The sequence below is a fragment of the Pezoporus flaviventris genome, unplaced genomic scaffold, assembly GCF_033815535.1.
Source record: "Pezoporus flaviventris isolate CSIRO_AGI_PZ_B2104156 unplaced genomic scaffold, CSIRO_AGI_Pfla_v1 ptg000002l, whole genome shotgun sequence".
In the NCBI taxonomy this organism is placed as follows: Eukaryota; Metazoa; Chordata; class Aves; order Psittaciformes; family Psittacidae; genus Pezoporus; species Pezoporus flaviventris.
The window spans coordinates 26,862,583-26,886,437 of NW_026892550.1; the positions used below are offsets into that span (position 1 = coordinate 26,862,583).

The window sequence follows — 23,855 nt, forward strand, 5'->3', positions numbered from 1 at the left end:
TATTTAAGGCCCAGTACACTCTGAACTCATCTGCCATCTGAAGAAAGAAAAAGGTGAAAAAAGATGCGCAGAAGATGGTCTTCTTGTAATGGATCTTGGTCCACTGTGAATATGGGGACGCAGTGGACATGCCATCTTTCAATACTATCCACTGTGTAGCTGTGTGCAGCTACTGCCAGCATGACACATATGCAGTACCTTTTAGTGGTGTGTGATCCATTGCATGGAGGGACTGATGGGATGCTCACTTACTGTATTTCTTTCTGTTCTGTACACCAGACACTGGTTTTAAGCAATATTCAAAGACATTTGTTGATAGTTCTATCTTTAGTGTTTCAGTCTGCTCAATACTAAAATCACATGAACACTGAGCCACATACACCTGTTTCCAAAGTCTGTGTGTCATGGTCTGCACAGCATGTGAAAATTGATAGCATCATTGTATCTTTCAAGCTCAGTAACTCAGGCATCAGAAGACCCAGCTGTATTTTTAATTCAAATTCTAACTAGATTTGTAATGCACCTGGTAAATACCTGCCCTTTCAGAAACACAATTTCACTTCTGCCAAAATAAGCATTGATACTAATGCAGGTCAAGGAGTTTACTGTTGGTATGAGCAACAGCCCAAGTAACCCATAATTTGAATGTAAAATGAATAATGAGTAGCTGCCTTTGTATGATTTAGACTCAAAACAAAACAGAAGGCAGTAAGGAAATCCAAGAAAAAGGTTCCTGAAAAGACAAAAGAAAAGAACGTTACAGCTGAGTTGCTTTTCTTGCTTTAGCTGTGACTCTGAGGTGGGGGAGCAACTGTAGAGGTGAGTGGAGCCTCGGATAACTGATTAGAAAACCTGTAAAACCTGATGAGAACAAAGAAGCCCTAAATCTCTTCGTGAATATTTTTGAGCTTAAAGAGCTGAGTCGAAATGAAGTATTCTACCTCCAGTTTCTCATATCTCCTCTGATAGCTGCACAAAGACTGGTAAGACTGTTAACAGGGTGTGTAGAGTCAGATTTGCCAGTCTGGGACAGGGATCAGTGTCTAGAAAACAAAGTTGAGCTCTGGCTTTTTCATGGACCTTGTGTGTGTTTTGGGACAAATAATTTGATTTCTTGTGACATGATGATTGTTAGTAATCTGTTAGAGGAAGCAAAATTTATGCTTTCCAAAGAGAATTAGGAGCATTAGAGGCCTGCAGCTTCCTTGACCCAGGAAAGGACAAAGATCTGTGTTTATTACACAAACGCACTATTCGTTCTCTGCCCTTTTTTACCTTTACTTGTTTCTAAAGCTGAATTTCAGTTCATACTGGAGATATTCAATGAATTACATTTTTATTATATGTTTCAATTCAGATGAAAATGTCAAAACGCCATAGGAATCTTTATTCTTAGCCACAGAGAAGAAATGCATATACTTGAACAGCTTGTCCTTGTGAATTATCTGCAGCACTATTGCAGAGGCAAGAAATTTAAGTACTACCTGAGTGCTTTGTCCTGCAAAGGGACTGCCATTGAATAATAATTAGTCCTTGTAAGATAAATAAATCCAGCTCTCCTTCCCTGAATGCCAAACAGGGTCTTATGGCTTCAGGAAGCTGGAATGCAGCTCAGGGTACAACAACGTGCCACCCTAACATTTGCAGTGCGTGGATGTCAGCAGTCCTGAATCACTTGCATTCCTCTGTTTCTAACATAGGCACAAAATTATTTCATGTTGTTTCTGTGTGGCATTGTTACTTTATTAATAAATGCTCTGTCCCTTCACTACCACAAAAAAAAAACACAACCAAAACTAACAACTACTTCTGCTTCTGAAAACTGATGTTACAAAACAAGGGAGAAAAGAGTTGATACCAAAATGGAACTTGTCAAAGAACCTGCATTAAAAAAAGATGTTCCCAATCTGATCAATATAGATAACAGCCTCTTTATTCCAAAATTTTGACTTAAATAACTTTAATTGACTTAAGTCAAAGCTAAAATATGTATGAAATACAGTTTACAAGTGTGCAGATTTTACTTATCCTTACAGTCATTTGACAACATTTTCAGCTGATGTCATTGGATGCATCTAGTCCAGCTATGGATTTGGGGTCTAGAGTTGTACCTCTTGGAGAAGCATCACTGGGTCTACTTGGGTAAGGCAGGACATAGATTAAGTAAGGATGGCAGAGCGGGCACCTTAAAGAGCCCTCCATTTGTATGTGGATTTCTTGAATCTACTGTTGCATTTCATAATAATTGTTTTTCGATTATATTTTCTGCAACACCGTTACAGTTATATCTTACTTTAGTCTCTGATGGTGAAACAAGAAAGGAATTTCACTCTCTTGTGGTCAATTGTGCCTGCTTTACCTCTTGCAACAGCTATATTGAAATCACAAAGACTCATACTAGTGAGGTGAACATGAGTTGTCCTGTAAAGCTTGGTTACAATACTTAAGTATTAAATAATAGTGCTTAGCACTTATGCAACTTAATGCCTTATAATCTTCAAAGCACTTTACCAATCTTAACTAGCTAATCCCCACAGCAGCTCAACATGGTAGGTTATAAAGGGCACACATTAAAAATCTCCCATGACATGAGCTTGCCTGCATACTAAGTCTGCACAAAAAACTATCTGCACAGTTATGTCCCCCAAGTCATGAGTTTAATTTTACTGTAACTTGCCTTACTTTCAATAAATTAGTTCTGCTTTCTTCTCCCATTCAAGGCAAATCCATTATACCTGGCAGCATGGCTCAGTACACAGTGTTATCACAGTTTGGTTGATTAAAACTCCTGGAAGCAAATAAGAAACAGAAAATCTGAGCTTTATTTAAAAAAACAAGTTTCTAGTGCCACTGGTTGCAAAGAAAGTGCATGGGAAAGGGTCAGTCTCTAAAGACTGAAGCACTCAGGAGAGCAACTACCATTTTTAGGCACTTGTTTTGAAACTGCAAGTTTTGCGATGCTGAGGTTGACTGGCAAACAGAATACACTTGTACTGAATTTCACTGGGGAACTTAAACCTTCTGAGACCCTACTTCATTTAGGAAATAGTATGTTTTTCTAGCTCAAATTTTCTTTGAATTTTCATGTTCCAGAAAAAAGAAAAATAAAATTGAATAGGTATTGCTTTAGCCTCTTTCAGGTCTAAAATTTGCCATGAAGTGAAAGTACTGCTTTTAGTCCACTATAATAATGCTAACTTACTGATAATGCCACAACCACCACTGGTTCCAGTTCTTGTTAGTTCTGCTGGAAAACTTTTTAAACCAACATTACAGGTTGAGGTAACATTACAATTCTATGTGAAGACCAAATTCACCAACCAAAGATGTAGGTTATTAGTTCATGAGTACCTCTCAAGTGTCTCCATAGACAATAAGCCGCTGGAAAGTGTTTATTCTTTGTCATACCTAGCATAAAGAGGAAACAATGGCTGACTGGTGAGGCCTTCTTCCAAGAGAAGTAGAGGTTTTGCCACAAATCTAAAAAACGATCATCAATTTTCCAGAATGTCTGCTGAGACAGTCCAGCTTTATTTATAGATACCATGTGAGCCTTCCCCTCCAAGACATCAGGCAACTTAATACCTTCCTTTTGCTTTCATTTACAGCTCTCTCTCTGAAAAGCTTGTAATTTGAGAGCTGATCCTTTGTAAGAAGGAAGCTCTATGATATCATGAAGACTGACCTCAATTCCTTGTTTACCTTCTGTTTCAACCTGGAAAGTTTTGTTTCCTTGTTTTTCACTCTCTTTCTGCCTGTCTTTGTTTTCCTTCTCTTCATTTTTTCTCACCTTTGATGAGAAGTCACAGATAATCTTTGAAGAAGTAATTAGCAATCTCTGCACCCCTATGGTAAAAGTCTTTGCCTGATTCCCTACTAAGGTCGTTATGTAAGGGTAACAGCCTCAGACAGACCAGGGAAAGAGAAATTTCCACGTGAGAGATGATAAGGAATGAACAGAAAAGAGTCTAGAAAGTAGAGGAATAAATGGATAGGAACATGGGAGGAGATGTAATGAGCCAATCTCATATGCTTGCCACTACATAATTTCAAATATTGCGAATGGAGCCTGGTGTTCTGCAGACAAGCTCATCATTAAGTATAGGGTTGCAGTACACATGCAGAAGATGTCTAAAAAGAGATTTCATGAGTAGCCTTCTGGATTTCTCAACCTTTGGTCACTCAGTTTAGTGACTTAAATCCTTTTTAATACAGCAAAAACCCCAGCATTTTTGATGAGATCTTTTAATTGTTTAGAGAGGAGGATTTATTAAGGACTGCAGTTTATTATGTAATTGTACTTCGAAGAAAAAGTGTTCTATTTTCATTCTGCCCAAATGTGTATACCATGCTGAGACCTCAATACCTGTGCATTATTTCCTAACATGCATTAAGCTATATGGCTAACGTCCCTTTCAGAAGCAGCAAGTCTGCCAGAGAATCTATAGGATCACTAGATAATGATTTTAAAGAGTATCCAGAAAGGATTAGGTTGTAAAGGGAAAGGCTGTGTGAATTGACCACTGGGGAGCCTACATCAGCATCTTTTTCTCAGAAGGTTAAATTTGAGGCAGTTGTTTGAAACTGAAGAGCTTTTAAAACAAGTCAATAATTATGTCAGCAAGTAACATGGACAGGGTTGTATTCACTTGAGGAATTTTTCGTCCTTAGGTACAAAGTTACTGCAGGTACTAAACTAGGAACAGTTGTGTGTAGCTTTTTGCTGGAATCAGCTTGGTACTTGAAGGGAGAATGAGGCAAATACAATGGCACCTTGCAAAAAAGGTATCTGAGAGAATCTGGGAATGACAGACACTGATTTGTCTGCACCAGTCAGTTCAGCTGACACTACAGTACAGAATTAAATCAGCAAACATATGTGGAAGTATGTATGTCTGTCTTGTACATCAGTCAAAGCTCTTTGCAGGAGTGAAGAAGGTTAATTATTATTTAGCCAACAGCCTTGATTGTTAAATACCTTCATAATGAAAACCAAGAGCTTCATTATTACTCCATGACTTTGATAGATTTAATAGAAAATTAGACTCATGTTATCAGTGCTGTTTTTCTCAGCTTGTTCGTATAATTTTTCCATGTCTCTGCTGTTGGGTTTATGTATAGATATGTATATATAAATATATATATATATATATATATATAAGTTCACTTCAGGTGAGATTGTCAAAAGGGATGCATGTTTCTGAGTCATTTGGCAGTTTTGAAAATACCATCAATACACAGTCACGCTCCCACTATTTCCCCATACTGCTGTCTCCGGGTACCTGCAAAGCTGATTTTGGCAAAAGGCTGTGTATAACAGTACATAGTTCAGTACTTTATGCGATGCTATGCCTGGTTCACTGCTTGTCATACTGGCTCATGTTGTTTCATTGCTTTCTTCTCTATCTGTAATCTTTTATACATAATCCATAAGGCCTTGGGACATGGCTATCTCTAGCTTGTGTTTATAGTGCTATTAGTATTGGGATCCCGGCACGTAGCTGGGTTCTGTGTACCTGTATAATAAATGAATATGTGAAAGTATAGAATCAATCTGCCATTTTTACACTGCTTTAATAGGAATCAATGCTGGGGGGGGGGGGGGGGGGGAGAGAGAATTAATTCACTCTCTGCACTCTCGTGATGGGAAGCCTGGCAGACAGCACCTAGTCACAAAGGTCAGCGTTGAGTTTAACAATTAAATGAGCAAGGGCTAATCCACCTTGGCCGCTTTTACCACTGCCAGAGACAGCCCGGCTCCCATCAACCTCCGTTTAGAGAACGTCGGGGACCCTGCTGCTCCCCCTTGACGGAGCATCCCAACACCTTCTCCATCGGCACCACCCTCCCTTCTCATCTCCTCGCGGAAGACGCCCAAGGGATTGAGACGAGACCGCAAGGAGTTAAACAGGGGCGATCGATCACCCGGCCCTTTATCCCCGCCTCCTCCTCTTGCCTGCGGGGATCGGGACCCGCAGACCCGGGGGGGGTGGCCCCCGGCGGAGGGGCGCGGGGAGGGCGGACGCCCTCCCCGCGCCCCTCCGCCGGGGGCCACCCCCGAAGCCCGGCCCGGCCCGGCCAAGCGCCGCCTCCACGGCGGGATGCAGCCGCCGCCACCGCCCCGCGGGTGCAGGTAAGGACCGGGGCAGGGGGGAGCTGTGGTGTCCTGGCTACACCGGGGGGATGCGAAGGGGATAACCCATCCATCATCCCTGCGCTGGATTCAGGGGTAATAGCAACGGGGATGGGGGAGAGAAAATAAAAGGCATTCCCCCCCCCCCCCCCCCCCAAGCCACCCCCCAAAAAACGGGCTGGGGGGGTGGCAGTTTGTTGCAAATTAAGATGATCCTCTTAAAAACGCTGCCCGCCGAGCCCGGGAGGCGCTGACCCATCCCGGGAGGGAAGGATTTCGAGATTTAACTAATATTTACTCCCCTCTTCCCCTTCTCCCGTTCTAACTGAACGGAGCGACGGCTCGCAGAGCCGGGAGCTAGCAGGGATGCTGGCGGTGAATTTGGCGTAGCGGTTGGGGAGGGGAGCTTTTAAGAGGCATGGGGGGAATTTGCAACAGAAATAATAAGTTTCTCCGTGGTCGCCTGATTAATTCAAGATGAAGCACGTGCTGTGCGTTGGCAAACAGTCCTAAGCAATGATCTGGAGCAATCCGAAGCCATAGCAGTTAATAATCTATGTATTTTTTTTCCTTGCCTGTAAGATTCGAAATACCTAAGGTATTGCCTTTGTAAATCCGCACAGAGCCCTCAGTGTTGCAGAGTGTTCACTGCTTAATCAGTGTTTGTAAAGGGATTTTCATTCCCACTGAGCATCCGTGGGAGCAGCCAAGCTCAGGGAGGTCACCTGCCTGCTCCTTTCCTTTTGCAAGGAAAGAAGGAGTAGAATTACTTCAGCAGCACTGCTGGTTTGATGTAATGCACAGGATGACATTCTGTGCTGATACAGTTGTTCGGGTGAAGCATGCTTCTGGAGTTTGTGATTTTGAGCATGCAACTCGAGAAACAGGCAAGGAAAACATGCAGCACTCTGACCATGAGCAATAGCAAAGGTCCTCTGAGGACTTCTTAATGCCCCATAATGGACCCTGTGGGGATTTGTTTTCATTTTTGTAATTTATTTTCAGTTTAGTATATCAATGTATTTATTTCAGTTATATATGCTGTTTATAGAGCGTGCCTTTGAATCACTGCATTTTTATTTACCAATTGCCTTCTCCCATTGTGCGTTTGTAATGGATTGCATGCTGAGCTGTTTCAGCAGTGCTGGTATTTTTTAACTTACGGTGAAGTGCATTTCGAGTGAATTAGATACAGGTAGGTAACTGTGGCTGTGCATTTTAGTATCACCTCTAGCGAGGAGATCTTCAAAGGCATAAAACATTTTCAGACATATATATGTTTAATGCTAAACTAAACTTGGTGAGAAGAAAAAATACAAGCAGCTTAATGATTTTCTGCATTTCTAAGGTAAAACAATGATAAATCCACGCCTGAAGTTATAAAGCAAATTTGAAATCAGCCCTGCATCAAGGGATAAGCAAACACTCAGATTTTCAGGTATTCTGCCATCCATTCTGGATGCATGAATCAGAATATGGGATGGTACAAACAGCATAGGGCTGTATCCCGAAAAAAGTTATGTGCAAATTCCTGCCTTTAGTTATTATTAATAGGCTACCCGAGGTCAGTAAGATGATTTGCAGTGCTTTGATGTCCATGTCTTTGCAGTACCAGGATATACATGGACAAGTTTATAGGTAATGATAGATACAGCATAATCCTATGTGGCAGATAATCATGGCTTGAGGGCTGCCCATGTCTTTAATTTGTACAGATTAAAGAGATTGAAAGAATACTTTGGACTTTTATATGATTATGAAGTGATGTAGAAATAATTTAAAAGTTAAAAATGAACTCCTTTTGTTTGAAACAGCAGACACCGGTTCTTCAGGAGTACTGTGTGTACCTTCATCATGGAGACAGAAATATCAACTGAATCACTGGGGAAAAAAAAACAACTCTTAACTTTTGAAAAATAAGATAAATATTTGTGTCATATCCATGCTTTATGGAATTGACTAAAACTCAATGTGACACAGAGTCCTGCCTGATTTTTTTCCTCGAAAAAGTTTAATGAGAACACAGTTGGACGAGAAGCACTGCATATTCTGGGTTGTGTTTTGCTGTTGAAAAATATTCCATTTTGAGGAAAACTTTACATTCAGATTTGCATGTCATAATTTCAGAGAAATTAATTACTTGTGGACCAAGTTTTTTTTTAGGAAGTATTTCTGTTGATGCTCCAGGTACTGATTTTTGCAGGTATCAACTCTTGTTCCCCATCATAAAATTATTTCCTGGGAAATACTTATTTGGGACAAAAAAATATGTAAGAAGGCCATTAAGGTATTAAAATATCTTCCAGATGGAGAGCTTTAGTGCTGTGTATGTGAAATTTCAGCTCCCTCATGGAGCTTTTCCTTACCATGTTGACTGGGAAAAATTGCTTTGCTTAAAGGCCTTTCTTTGCCTTAAAATGGAGAGCTTAGAAATATCGACCTATATAAAGAGGTATCACTCGTACTGTAAAGCATTTAAAATGAAATAGTCTTTCAGTGAAACTCTGATGGTTTGTGGAAATGAAGGATCATTTCTAGGGATTTTGAACTAGAGGGACACTAAGCCTTCACACTACTTAGTTTATTACAGCTGCGACTTGAAGAACCTGAGTCTGTGACAGTGTCCAGACACTCTATGGAGGGTTTCACCTCAGCCCTTTAGTAATAACATAATGGTATTTTTCTACGTCTAAGTCTAACTCTGGATCCTGATAGGATTATTGTTGTATATTCAGATGCTTTTGTCAGCTGTGTAAGCATCCAATTACTATTAGATAGTACTTAAAACTACCTTTGTCTTTGAGTGCTAACCTCAGAGACACATAAGACACCTTTTCTTTCTCAAGAAAGCAAATAGAAGTGCATGACTTCGTATAACTAACAGTTGCAAAAACAAGTAAAAGCTAGTAAGTCAGATTTTTCATGTATATAGGACAATAAAGTTGTAATACTGTCTTTGCAGTCATTCTGATGGTCATCTTCTGAGATTAACTTAATACCTAATACTGTCTGCCACAAGACCTGTTCTTTGCAAACTGTATTTGACGAGTATACTGAACACTGACTATGTTTGCATATGAATATTTTAAGATAGAACTTATGTATTCAGTAATAATAAATGTGATAATCAAGAATAGTTTATAAAAGGTATCAAAAGAATCCACTTTGTAGTCCTGTAATTGCTGTAATTCATTGTGCAATATTTTGTGTTTAATCTTGGGATCAAAGGTAACCAATGACAACCTTAATTTGGGATCCTGTTTGGTAATGTGCTGCTTATCTTTCTGTTACTAAGATATTAAGTTTCAGCAGAAGATGTATTTTGTCTTAAGTCAGTTTGTAAATTGTTTTAATTGAGAAAGGTTTGTATATAGCACCAAGTACAATCAAAGTACTGACAGTGATGAGCTCTATGGGCAGGAAAAAAAAGGAGATCTATACTGCATAAATTAAAACTAATCCATCTGGAAATAGAACTCTAAATGCAAACCCAGAGTGTGAGGAAACAGAAGGAATTTAGAAACCTATAATTCCAGAACTGTAGGAATGACATTAAGGAATCCAATATTCCTATGAATATGATTTGGCATGAAGAATACAAACATATGGAGAGGATACAGAGAATGACAACAATACTTGTAAAAGACCACCTAGATTGATTCATCAGGGAGGATGAAAAACGCTAAATATTTAATGCTTGGTTAACTGCTGGTAAATAAGGAGAAAAGACAAGATAACTGTGTTTGAGAGGTTCAGTGACCAAGGAGGGAAAACAGCTACATTTAAAGCTTATAGGTGGCTCAGCATGGCCAGGGGCTTTGATGTGCTGATGCAGGGCTCTTAGGAAACAAAAAACCTGCAAAAGTGGTGAGGAAATTAGCGCAATATCTGTAATAATTTAGCTAGAGACAACTCCTGTGTTAAAGAGTAATAAACATTGTGAAGCAGCCTTTCAGCCTTTCATTTCTGTTTCGCTACAGCAGGTCACTGAAATACTGCTTATAACTTGGAAGACTGAAGTTTTCTACTTCATAGACACAAGAGAGTCACAAGGCTAGATGTTAAGGCATCATCTCCCTCCCCTGAAGCTGCATTAACTACATCAGTATATTTCCTCACAGATGCTTAATGAACTAATCTTTTTAAGACCCCATTGATGGAGGCTCCATGACCTATCCAGTTCACAGTCATTTCCAGTGCTTTTCTGTCCTTCTTGTTCTTAAAATACCTCACCTGTGTCTTCCTTACTGTAGTTCAAGCCCATTATTATTTGTCTACCGTTCATTTTGTAAAAGATTCCTTACTCTCACTTTGCAGCAGTCCTCCTAGTATGATGTTCTGGACAGATGATTTGAAGCAATCATCTTTCCCAGAGGTTTACTTGGTTTCTGATCTATTAGAGATTTACAATGATCTGACAGTTTTTGTTCTCTTCTGTAATATTCTTGCTTGAAATTGGACTTAAACTGATACATCAGCAGTGCTGACTGTAGGAGAACAATTTTATGTAACTTGCAAGTGTCTGCCCTATTTCTGTATGCTGGTTTTCATCTTTTTTTTTTTGCAACTGTATATTGCAAAATGCACCATAACACCATAGCATGTATGGTGTTAAATCTGTCAAATGTTACAGCACCCAGATCCACTTCCCCAGAATCGCTTGCTGCAGTCATCCCATACTGCCTCCTTCAATCTTCATTTGTGCAACTAGTTATTCATATCTAAATGTAACACTTTGCTGTTGTCTTTTTCAATCTGTTAAAACACTTGAATTCTAATACCATTATCCAGTGCATTTGAACCCTTGTCAGCTTGGTCTGCCTGCAGATACAATGCTACACGTTAATCCATCACATAAATAAATCACTGAGGAGCATCCAAAACAGACTCCTGAACAGATTTGCCAGGGGTACACTTACAGTGTGAATTGTTGGTAACTACACTCCAAACATTCTCTTCCAGACACTACCAACTCCTACTACAATGTCATGTAAACCACCTGTCCCTAATTTGTTTACTAGAATACCACGAGACCAGGGGCTTTACCTGTTTTACCCACAGGTAAAACTACTGTGGTTCTAAGACTGGTTAATCTGAGGTTGATGAAATCAGCTTTCTAAGTACTGTTTTATAAGGAAATTTCTTTTGAAAACCCTGAATTTATTAAAGGAGAGCAGGGTATTGTGGGATATAGACCTGGCCCTTGTGGCTTATGCTGTTTGATTTATTAATTAGTTATTGCACCCATAGCTAGATTTGTATGTGTAACCAAGATTTATGTTGCTGTGGCAACAGAGAGACACACAACTGTACTGAATTTCCTAGATCTTTGAAGGAGGAGTTCTCCTAGTCCAAAATGGGATTGAGAATTCCCATCAGCTGGTGCAGAGTGTAAATAATAAGGGCTCTCATTAAGAGTCTGAAATCTTGCATACCTGACTTTAAAACTGAGTTGGTCAAATTCCTGCTGCTCATCAGAGGGTTAGAGAAAATAGGCAGTTGCGAGAGAAGAGACAAAAGATTCGAAGAGAAGAGCAATAGATTTGAAGACACATAGGAGCAATGCAGAATTTGATAATTACTGTGAAAAATCACAGGGTACTTCAAGAGGGCATTGAGTAAAAAGCTTTGAGCGTGTTCCAGGTATTGTGACTGGGCTGGAAATAGAGGGAAGAAGGAACTGAACCTGAGCCAGGTCAAGACTTCACAGTATTGTATCTGAAATTAAAATAGCGGTGGTGATGTAGCACATGCAAAGGGAGACAGAAGAAGATGTGACAATCTTGCATGGGTGGGAGAGGGTAACTTGTAGTAGATAAGGAGGGCTGCAAGGGATTCAGAAGAACGGCAGGCAGGTGTGGAAAGCTTTAGGTAGGCTGTCATAGAGGCAGAGTTTTTGGACTGAACATTACCTCCTGCCCTTCAGTGTCAGGGCACACTTTGCACCAGGGAGCTGGTGACTATTTTGTCTGCTTGAGAATAAGGTATTTAATGCAGTCAGTCACAATCAGAACTCAGACAATTTCAAAAGGAAACAAAAGGTCTTAATGCCCCCCAAAATAATTCTGATTTTTTTAAATGTTGGAAACTGGGTTTATTAATTTTTGGCTGTTGTCATTTCAAGGTCACATGGTTAAATGTATTTATTATTTCAGCAGCGATGAACTGAGCAATATGACTCTCCTTAAAAGCAGTATCCTTGAAAAGTTAATTATCTAAAAGGTTGCAAAATGGTAATGGAAAAGGAAGAAACTAGGTTACCTTGGAGTCAGGGAACTTTTGGTGAGATACATAGCTATGAAAACATATGATATCCTATGTTTGTACGATTCCTTTTACCTCTGGAAAGCTGTAATATTTTAGTCTATTTTTAATTTTGCTTTAGAACAAAACCAAAATGAAAACCCCAAGAAGCAAATCAAAGAAGGACAATGATGATGTAGGAAAATGTCAATGGTTTCAAACAGTTTTGTTCATATACCACAGTTAGGTGTGATGGACTGGTGATCCATTTGCCCGCCAGTTCTGCAGAAACTACACAGCTTTTGTCCAGTTTTCTCGCTTCATGTATCAGCTGCAACAAGAGCCTGTTGCAGCCTCGTGATAGAAACCTAGATGACCAGGAAGCACTGAAGAGAATCCAGCTCTTCATTTGATATCCAAACTGCTTGTTTGCAGGAGGCTGACATTTCTGAAGCTGCACACCCGTTTTGGGGACTTGTCAAGACTTGCTGCAGAGTGACTGAGCAGCTGGGTGCCAATTTGCTGTACACTTCCGGCTCTGCTCCTAGTCTCTGCAGGAGCTCTTTGACAGGAATATAAGCACGCAAAAAAAGAAGATCTGAGCATGGGGAGAGTGTGTCCGTAATAAACGTCTTCTGCTCTTCTTCTCTTTGCTTATTGGAGCTCTTACGAGACAGCTTCCAGGTAAAGAGAACTGGAGGAGATGCTGAAGCAGTGGGACTTCTTGGATTTTCATTTCCTGCTTTGCAAAACAGACTTTGTGATTATCCTGGAGGTTATAATCCAGAAGTTGGATGAACTGAGTGTTTTCTAGAAGTTGTGTGCAACAGAGACACTGTATGGTACTTTCAAAGCAAAGAGGTGGTAATGGTTATATTTGTTTATAGAGAAATTGAGGTATTGAGTTTGGCTTGTGAAGTTACCTAGTTCTAAGTGTCTGATGACATTCTGTGTTTTCAGTGATGTTCGACTTGACTGAAAGTGGTACAGCTGCAGGTCTGCTCAGATTCCACAGGCCTCTTGCCTTTCGTAAACATTGAAATGAAAAGATTAGTTACGAGGACATTTCCCTGCTGTGCTGCAGAGTAAAACCTGGTGGTGTTATGGATCTTGACTGGAAAGTCACATTGACAGGTCTGATTTCATCATGTGACTTAATCAGTCTACAAAATAGAAACAGCTGGAATAGAAGTTCTAATGAAAGGTTAAATGAGATAATTTGTATTTTAGTAAACTACTGTTGTTTTAAGAATATAACCAAATTAATAACAATGTTTATTAAGTGTTTCTAAAAACAATAACCTTTAATTTAGTGTTGTAATGCATGGGAGTCTCCACCATGTCCTGTATAGCAGAAGACTCAGTACCAGTTCCAGTGAATGAGAAAGTTAAAGGAGAAACTTAATGGTCTTGGGATTCAGTAGGAAACTAAGCCAAATTTCAGCCTATGTTGGAACTCAATAAAGACATTTTAGGGAAAGTATAATAAAACATTGTGTCAATGGGAAAATCCTTACCATGTTCTGTGTCAAGTCCAAGTTGGCTTTTGTGTTTATTTAAAATATTCAAGTTAGCATTCACTTCAAACGGCTACTTCTGTAGTTGGTATAAACTGAAATTCCTGTAGCATTCCTTTTTCTTTTTTTTTTAAAGGACTAAAAAGATCGAGCAAAGAGCTTCAGGTGGAAGGATAAAAACACTTGGAAACACTGAACCACGTAGTAACCAAACATGAAATATAAACTAAAGCAAAGAGTTTATCAGTTGACAAAGCAAAATAAATGATTGTTAGTCTTTGCAATTTGTACTTGGAGGATTTCTAGGCAGTTGAGCAACTAAATAGAGTATGTTTTGAGGCGGAAAAGAAAGATAGGTGCAGACATGAAACACCCAATTTGTTTTATGTAGGGATCAAATAAGAAAGAAAGAATGGGCTTTTCACTCACGGGAATCATTGCTTGAAATGATTGCAGCTAACCCATCCTATTTCTGACAACAGAACTTGAAATGGCATTCTGAGAAAAAGTTCTGATTGAATAACTTCTGGCACATGTAGTATCATTTCAAGCCTGTGTTTCAGTACTGCCAACTTCTGTGGTTCAGTCTGTTGTAGTTTTCTACTCTTCAAGAGGACACTGAAAATGTGCCTACTAGGAATTTACTATACTGCTACTGAATTTTATATGGATATATTCAGCTAGTAAAAGGTGAGGTAATGCATCATTAAAAAAAATCGTGGGTCATGTGAGAAAAAAAGAAAGGACTGTGAAAACGTTGAACATAAATGTTTTGAACAGAAATATTCGAGATACTATAGTCAGAGTAGACTGTGGCAGTTGTGACAATTTGGCCCAACCTCTTACATAGCAGAGTATATAAAACCAGTGAAATGGATCAAGTCTTACATGCTATTCTTGTAAGCCCTCGCACACACTTAACTTGAAGTACAATCATTTTTTTCAGTCACTGGGATTATCTCCCATTTTATAAGCTAAAAAGACTGTGGTTGTGGTACAGGTGTTTGGAGGAGCTCACATGATTTATTACTATGCATAATATTTTAAATCTTTTCTGATGATAACTTATTTAAACAGTAAAAATGACAGAAAGAAACTTTTTTATTATGATTCCAAAATGTATATTATTTCAAACTCAAGGAAAGGAAAGCTAAAGAAGAACTTGTGTGTTTAAGTCTGTGCTTCTGATGTTTTCAAATGCAGACAAAGGAGTCGCTTTTATCACTTAATCTTGGTATGTATTGCTTAGTTTCTTGGTAGAAGTTTGGAAACAGGCTTTAATCTCTGCTGAGTACTTGGGCAACAAAATACGTTCTGGTCTAATAATGGGAAGGAATATTTCGTGAATAAACAGGCAGTTTGAATTAGTTTGAAAAATGCCTTAACACTTTGAATCGGCCTCCATCAGGTGTTAAAGCCTGACCTGGTTGGTTCTTGGATGAATGGAAATCTGAAGGAAGACCAAAGATTCTGTAATATTAAAGTCAAAGAAGGTGACACTTTTCAAAGGAATCACTAAACTAAAACACTTCACTAAGAAATGGAGTGGGAGCAGGGAAATCATGGTTTTGTTGCTGAAAAATTTCAACCAACTCATCACTTCTAGAGGGTACATAAACCACAAATGATTTGTGCGTGATTTGTTTTCAGGGTCCAGGTTGTATTTCACATAACATACTAATAATAGTTTGCCTGCTTACTCACCTTAGCTACAACTGGAAAGTCAGTTCTTAATCATTCTGCACTTCTGCTGAATACAGTCTCTCTTTTGCACCACAGAAGGTTTTACTACATCAGTGAACTTATTTAGATATGTGCATATTATTGCATAGGGATATACAGTTATATAATGCTCCTCAGGCAAGATGATACGTTCCATTTTTTTCTTGACTTTCATGAACTAAAATCATATCCTTTGAGTAAAGCCTATTTTATAAATATGATGGCTGTGATTTTATGATTGTAAACTTACAATGTCCTGAATGATGCATGCCTATCGAATGTAAAGTCTACTCTACAACAGTTTGCTTTTTGTTGTACATAATCTTTCTTCATTATGTTTTCAGGATGGAACATGAGGCTACCCAACTAGAAAAGCAGCACGTGCATAGCGTGTATGAAAATACAGCCGCCTACTTTAATGATCTGCAGAGCAAAGCATGGCCTCGTGTTCGAAACTTCCTGCTGGAGCAGAAGCCTGGCAGTCTCATTGCTGATATAGGTAAGCCGTTCTTTGAGGTGGTGTGAAAGAGTCTTTATAAGCTTTATCAGTTTGCCATATGTATCCTTCAGAGCAACTGTTTTTTAAACTCTTTTAAATTTGGTTTAAAGATTTTTTAAAAATCTTTTATAAACCCATAATAAATGCCATATACCACTTGTCCTATTTCTTTGACAGTGTATCAGATAGCCAGTAAATAAATTTTCTGCCTTATTTTTGTTGAGCTAAGCTTTAATCTATCAGTTTCCCCACAGGCTTAGTGGTCTGTCATTCCCCTGGAGCCCTTTTTAAAGAGCGGTGTTAATAGCTCAATTATTTCATATTTTGATTTCTTTAGATCTCTTGGTTTAAGTACTGCTGGTCTGCAGTTTATTGCCTTTCATTTGTTCTGAAACTCTTCCGCTCAAGGCTTTATCTAAAGAGAAATCTTCTGATGTGATTGCTAATGGAAAAACCCTATGATCTGAGAATCTCCCTGTGACCCTGAATACAGACAACAAAACCTCACTTCCTTGCTATGGGGTTGTCGTCCCTACATGTTCAATTTATACCTTGATTTTCTGTTGCACCTACCTAAAATCTGGGGGTGTCCAGCTCCTGTTGTGTTTGCTTTGTGTTATGACTTCAGTTCTATACAGCCTGTCATCGCAAAACAGATGCTCCTTTGCACCATTGGATTTTCCTCTTTGTTTAGACCAATAAAATGCTTTAATACAGCAAAGTGTAATAGATGTACACAATAAATTATTCATGTGCCTTATTCTATAAGAGAAAAACATTATTTGAAGATGTTGTAGGCCATAATCAAAAGATACATATAGCTGTGCTGCTGTTGAGCAGTACCCCCAAAATACTTGATTGCTATTATTTTGAATGTTTATCTTCTTTTATATGTCTGCACCATTTTCAGTAAAAATATCCTATGGTAACAGTCATTCAACAGTCAGCTTAACATGATTATTTCTCAGCCAAAGTTTTTTTAGCACCACAACAGAAGTCATCTGAAGCTTAGCTGAAGTTCTTTGAGGCTTTATCAGCAGGTATCACACTGGTTGCTGAAAGCTTAAGATCACCCTGTTACATTTTCAGCTGAAATAATTTAAATGCATGGGTAGCTGCTTACAGCTGACAATAAGAATATTCCCATCAAGGCACACAAGATGTCTCTTTTTATGAGGTTTAATAAGATACATAGGAACTAACTATTGTATGTATTTTTGGTGTGTATTTTGGGAGGAGGGTTGCCTAGTGGAACTGAGTTTTTCAAAATGAGATCTTCAATTGATAATTTCATTATCTGTTTAATGCCACCTTTTATTAAAATATCATTTTATCTAATTGCCTTATTATTGTTCATTCATCAAAATAAACGACAATAGCATGGCCATTGTTAACAGCTTCATGAAGGAATCCACCCTCCTGATGACTCATTTAAAAGGGAATGTGGATTTCTAGAGTACTGGCAATGTTGTCACTATTTAGCTTCATTCCAGAGAGAACCCTCTACTTCCAAAACCTCACTGTGATTAAAAAGCACTCCAACAAAAGCCATGTATTAAGCAATTGAGTCTTCTAAATTAATGTACATTTGCCTAAATGTGTTTCTTCTGCAAACACAGTAACCAATAAGATGTTATACTAATTTAAAAACTTACGGTTTCTAATGTGGAGAGGCTCATGTTTTATTGCATATATTCCTTGAACTGCATTAACAATAAAAATCTATTCCATTTTTCTCAAGTGTTACTTCAAAGAGTAGTGCTTGCTTTATATTTCAGAAATATTCTCTTTTTTCACCACTGAAGTGTTGTGCTGTTCTCCAGCAGTTCCTATGCTGTCTCTCTAGATAATGGTGCATATTAACATCAGCAAGAGCAGCAGCGCTGCAAGAAGCAGTGATGTTTCTAAAGATAACTCCAGGCCTTTAAACTGAATTACCAGTACTGAGATGGTTCTCTTTGCCAAGCTGCTACCCCGTTGCTTGGCTGTCAACCTTCAGAAATTATTCTTCACTGCTGACCCACAAATGCAGTGAATGTTTCCTAATCTAATTTTGAAACCTGCCTGTTATGCGTGTGATATTAAAGAACCCTCTGAAAGATTTCAATTTAGTACAGCACAGTCCTTGAGAAGACATACTTTTGGGTGGAAGACATTCTGGAACAGTTAATTACATTTACATGCATTATAATACATTGGCACCAAGACGGAAAGAGGACATGCCTGCAACATGGCAGGAATGTTTATGATTCACAGTTATTTTCAAATCTGTATCTGAAGTTAAATTTCTCCTCTCTGACTTGTGCCAGTGAAAGCTGTGGTTTAGGGCTTCTGAGGAGAAATGAGATGCACTGGAGATGTGCTGTGTGGGGTTTAGCAAAGGCTGCGGAAGGACTTGGAAGAGAGATCTATTGCAGGTCACTAAATGGACAAAACATGCTTACTTCAGGAAGTTCCCTGAATAGAAAGTAGTTGGAAGCTGGAAGGGTATTGATGAAAAGGGTCATAATGCTTATTGTTACCTTGCTCTTACTCCTTCCTGCGTGCCCGTTTATGCTCATTGTTGGAAACAAGATACCAGGTGATGCAAAGGCTCGGTATGATTCTATGATTCTGTGAAGCAAGCATGGTTGTTTTTTTCTCAAAGATATGAAATAATGGCTGCAAAGGACCACTCCTTCCTCCTCCCACCTACACTTACCCTTATTCCCCAAGGAAAAACGCGTAACCTGGTAATACACAGGGTTGTGTAATGAGTAGTTTTATTGGTGATGTTGGTACTGTTATGCTCCTTATCATGTGAACATACAGTTTCAAACAGTCCAAATGAACCCTGCAGCAATTAAGCTAGTAGGAGCAAGGCCTTATTTTGTTTTCCAGGAAACCTTAGAATTAGGAAGGCCCTCCCATTATTTTCACTGCTTTGGGAGGGATAGCAAATGTTTGGAACATATGATTTCTGATCTATCATTCTTTTCTTAGGCTGTGGAACTGGAAAGTATCTCAGTGTCAACAATCAGGTGTATAATCTTGGCTGTGATTACTGTGGACCATTGGTAGAAATTGCAAGGAAGAAAGATGAAGAAGTTCTGGTGTGTGACAACCTTAACCTTCCCTTCAGGGACCAGTGCTTCAATGCAGTCATTTCCATTGGTGGTAAGAAAACACACAGGCCTGCTGGCCCACAGCAAATGAGAATTTTTTTGGGATCCTTTTCTTTCCATGTGTCTTCGGTTAAATTTGTTTGGAAACAATTCCCTTCAAAACACAGCAGATATTACTGAAATGAATGTAGTAAACATGAAAAACAAAAGAATTAGTTCCATTGCACAGAGGTGCTGTTGACCAGGGAAGTATGTGCATCATTTATTTGTTTATATGTGGTCTTGTTCACCCTGTTGAGAAAAGATTTCCTTCCAGCATGCATTTTAAACAAGTAAAAACTTATATAAACGTGGCCAAAGCTTAAACAGATTAGGTGGTCAAGATAAACTCTTGGTTCCTCCTTAGGATCTGTTTTGACCAGCAAATGCATTGCAATGAAAACTTGCTTTCTCTGTAGCAGAACTTGAAGCTCAAGTTAACTATTATACTGTGAATTCAAATTTCTCTTAGAGTAGTATTGAAATAAGACTTAGAGCCATACAAGTGCCTGTTGTCTAAAATGAGTGAGGCATCTCAGCATCTTAACTCCTCTGACCTCTCTTTTTGTAAATACTACTCATAATTTGAGAAGTATAAACTGGAAAATGGTTTATGAGTTGCAGTCTACATTTTTAGCGCTACACTTGCTTGAACTACTTTCAGGCTGTTTCACTATATCAGCAAAAATATAAAGCAGGGTAGTTATTGGTAGCAACAAACAAACTACTTGTAATATGATAGAAATGTATTTTCAAATGTATTATCACATACACAAGGAGAAAGCAAGGGTGATTAATGTGCAAGCAGTATCTACATTGCTTTGCTTTCGTGTTGGCTAGTTAACCGGTAAGCCCTATCAACATTTCAGGTCTTTGAGCATAATTTCAGTGCTATCAGATCATCTGACTTTAAAGTGTAGTGTACCTACCTAGTGTTTATACCAGCTATAGGCCTGACAAAATTAGAAATTCACATGGTATATCTGTTCATTAACAATAGTGGATTTTAATTCCTCTTGAATAGAGACATGGTATGCTTGTGTCCATCTAATTCTAAATGAGCAGTTTTCATCCCATTCCAGAGAATAGCAAGTAATAATGTACATAGTGAAATACTTTGCTTGGCTTTACTGGTATAATCCTGTATAAAGGGTTTGAATTTCTGCAGGACCACCAGACTATATAATTTTATCCATGAAAAATATTTAGCCCATTAAATTAATTGCTTAGAGATTGTACAGATACTGTTAGTTCATTGGCACTTACTTTCTGGTGAACTAAGCTTACATGCTTATGCTGTCTCTGTCAGTTTTGGTATTATTTTCCAGGAGCTTCTATGGTGGTACATGGCCTAGCTCCAGCATGAAAGAAAATATCAGTTCTTTTCTCCCTATCTTGTTCAAGAAAATGCTAACAAGAGTCACGAGTAACTGGAAAAGAACACTGACCATATAGACTGGGGAACTTTTCTCAGAGTTTGCTATCTTGTGTTCTCAGCTGCTTGTGAGGGCCTAGTTAATATCAGCTGCCAAGAATGCTTTTCTTGGCTTGTAGTGAAAAATGTATTTTTTTCCCCTTGGTAATTTCATCATTGTTTTGAATAAAGACAGGGCTAGTTGGACACACTTTCATAACTACAGTGTTGAAATAACACTAATTCTACAAGTAGAATTGGCTACTATCAAGTGGCATGTATAAAGATAATCTATTTTTTCTGATGGTATGGAGATGTCTTCAGCTAAGAACATATATTATTATTGTATCTTTTTATGTGGGTAGACTGAATGTTTTGCATGTGGAAGTGGCTGGCTCCAAGTCCACTTGAAACGAATTATGTAATCAGTCCTCTTTATGCTATTGATTGAATCAAATCTAGTACTAATCACATATAGAATGGTATGAGCAACGTGACCTATCTGAGTACAAGTTAATATTTCTGAGAGAAAATAGATGTCTTAGCTATTCTCTGGCTGTTAAAATAGGTTCCTTTAGCTAAATAGCAAGATAGAAACTGTAGAAATATTGAAATGTAGCTTCATTTCACGTTGCAGTGGAATTGGAAAATAGGGAAATTATCCTGGAAAGAAAACTAAAAAATAATGATCAATAGTTTTATTCTGAATTTGATAATTATTTATAAAAACATAATGTAACAAGAGCTCGTCATTCTCAGATACTTTTTTTTTTTCCCTCCAAAGCAATCTGTAAAGGCAGTAACTTTTATATAAAATTAAAGCAGTGGAAAATATTTCTGTTTCATTTTTCTCACTAACTCTTTAGAAAGTGCACCGATACAAACATACAGAGTATCTTTTTAATGATACTACATTTTGCTGTATTTGTTACATGGTGAAAAGATTTTCTGTTTTCAGTATGATAAGTCTGAAATGTGTCCCAAAAACTAAAGTCAAACTTAATATTACCTAACTCACCTAAAGGCCAGGCATTTAAGTGAAAGCAAGCCATGTGACAAACTTTTATGGGCAATGCATAATGCATATATGCCTGATGTTTCTTGAATCCCTATTTTGATATTAGATGAATTTCCTTCTTCAGGATTTACTGTTTTTATCCATTGTACATAAATGTAAAAAAGAGCCTTCTGAGGTAAACTTGCAATGTGGCACCAATGAATTCAGCACTGTTGATGACTTGCAGTAAGTGATTTTTGGGATATGGCAACTAAAATGACTGAACACATAGAACAGGTTGAAGACAAAAATGCTATGTCCTTACTAATATTCAGTACATAATGCCTTTCCTTTTTCACAGTGATCCATCATTTCTCAACTAAACAAAGAAGAATCAAAGCAATAAAGGAAATGGCAAGGGTATTGGTACCCGGAGGCCAGATGATGATCTATGTTTGGGCTATGGAACAAAAGAATCGTCGCTTTGAGAAACAAGACGTACTTGTTCCATGGAACAAGGCCCTGTGCTCACGGCATTTTTCAGAATCAAATCAATCTGGAGATAAGGGTGAGTTTGTGCATGCTGTAAAGAGCCAAGATATACATCCTGCACAGCTAGTCATCTCTGACTGCAGCTACCAAACCAATCTCCAGCCAGAAACTGACTCAAAACATTCCCACAATATGGACCATTGCTTGTCCAGAGCCTGCTGCATGAAAATTTCTGAAGAAGAAAACAGATTTTACAGTGCTCTAGGAAGATCTTTCCGCTCATGGTTTTTCTCTACATCCCTTGATGAATCAGCCCTGAGAAAGCAAGCTGACAAAATGAAGCCTCCAAAGAATGAAGGAGATTGGGCAAACAGTACTATACCCATTCAGCATTCACGACATTGCAGTTTGGATTTAGGTCACCATGGGGCACTGTTAAAAGAACAAAGTTTAGATGATGATGATGTGTTTGTGGAAAGCCTGTCTCTCAAAAAACCACAGTGGTCACCAGCCACAGATGCACTGAGGGACTTAAGTTTAAATGGAGGACACCAAAGCGTTGCTCAGAGCAAAAGTGAAGAAGCTTCATGTATAAATGGCCGAGTGGAAGACAGGGACTACAGCTGTGGTTGTAATAAAGATGGTGCTGGTAAGTCTAATGCGAGCAAGTCTTTTAAAAGAACTTCAACAACTGACTCCACTGACTCTGCTTTAGATTCAGCAGTGTCTGTTGGGGACCAAACTGATGCCACGTTGGATACAAAAGCCTTCATGCGTTACTATCATGTTTTTCGGGAAGGGGAGTTGTGCTCTCTGGTAGAAGAGAGTGTGCCTGAGCTTCAGATACTTTCTTCCTGCTATGACCATGGAAACTGGTGCATTATTGCAGAGAAAAGAGGAACATAGCTGTAAAGAGAACAAAGCAGAATCCAGTGACTGAAGCTTTTAAGCTTCTCCTTGTGTTTCTGTGATTATGCAGTGTGACATGGATTTTGAATCTCATGTAGTTACCATGTGCCATTCATTTCTAAGTGATCTCTCTACCTGTTTAACTATCTAATGCAAGGCATGTATATACGAATGTAAGTGGTAACCAATACTTATGTTTTGTTAAACTTTTATGAGGTTAAAACTGGAGAGTTTTATATTGCTTTTCGCAAATAATTGTGTTTTTAAACATACTTTTCTATTGAGAAATAAAACCTTTTTATAAGACAAGGATCAGGGCATCTTTTATGAGAAGTATCCTCTCAGTAGAAGGTTTAGGCTTTGTTCCTCAGACACTGAAAATGTGTCACGTTACTTCCTGTTCTTGAAGTCCTGTAAATAGAGACACAGGTACATTTGAAAACATACTTGACTGTATACTGCTGGAGTGCATGCTGCAGAACTGGGAGCAAGCATGGTCCCAGTACTACTGCACGTTCTGTCGTCTGAGATTTGTATATGGGAGTAAATGACAGAACAGATTTTGAACAGTATTTTGGACTTTTGTTTTAAAAAGAATTTAATTTATCAGGTGCAAGTTAGGCTTTATGTGTTAGCTCTCACAAATACTTTGTCTTAATTTCATTTGCTGTAGTTTTTTCATTGGCTATGTGTATATATAGAAGTCAAGAGGGATTTGTGAGAGTATTGGTATTATGTAAAGGTTACAAAAGATCAGATATTTGAGATATATATATATCTTTTTGA

General features: G+C 38.5%; 1 protein-coding gene across 2 annotated transcripts in view; it reads left to right on the forward strand.

The window, feature by feature from the left end:
- TRMT9B (tRNA methyltransferase 9B (putative)) overlaps positions 1-23,378 on the forward strand; it is a 109,353-nt gene extending 85,975 nt beyond the window's left edge. For both annotated transcript variants that reach the window (XM_061472870.1, XM_061472877.1), the window contains 3 exons: positions 15,960-16,114; positions 19,097-19,270; positions 22,030-23,378. In XM_061472870.1, the coding sequence (XP_061328854.1) occupies positions 15,961-16,114; positions 19,097-19,270; positions 22,030-23,066 (1,365 nt within the window). In that variant the 5' untranslated portion in view covers position 15,960 and the 3' untranslated portion in view covers positions 23,067-23,378. The remainder of the gene's footprint in view (positions 1-15,959; positions 16,115-19,096; positions 19,271-22,029) is intronic.
- Positions 23,379-23,855: the final 477 nt, after the last annotated feature.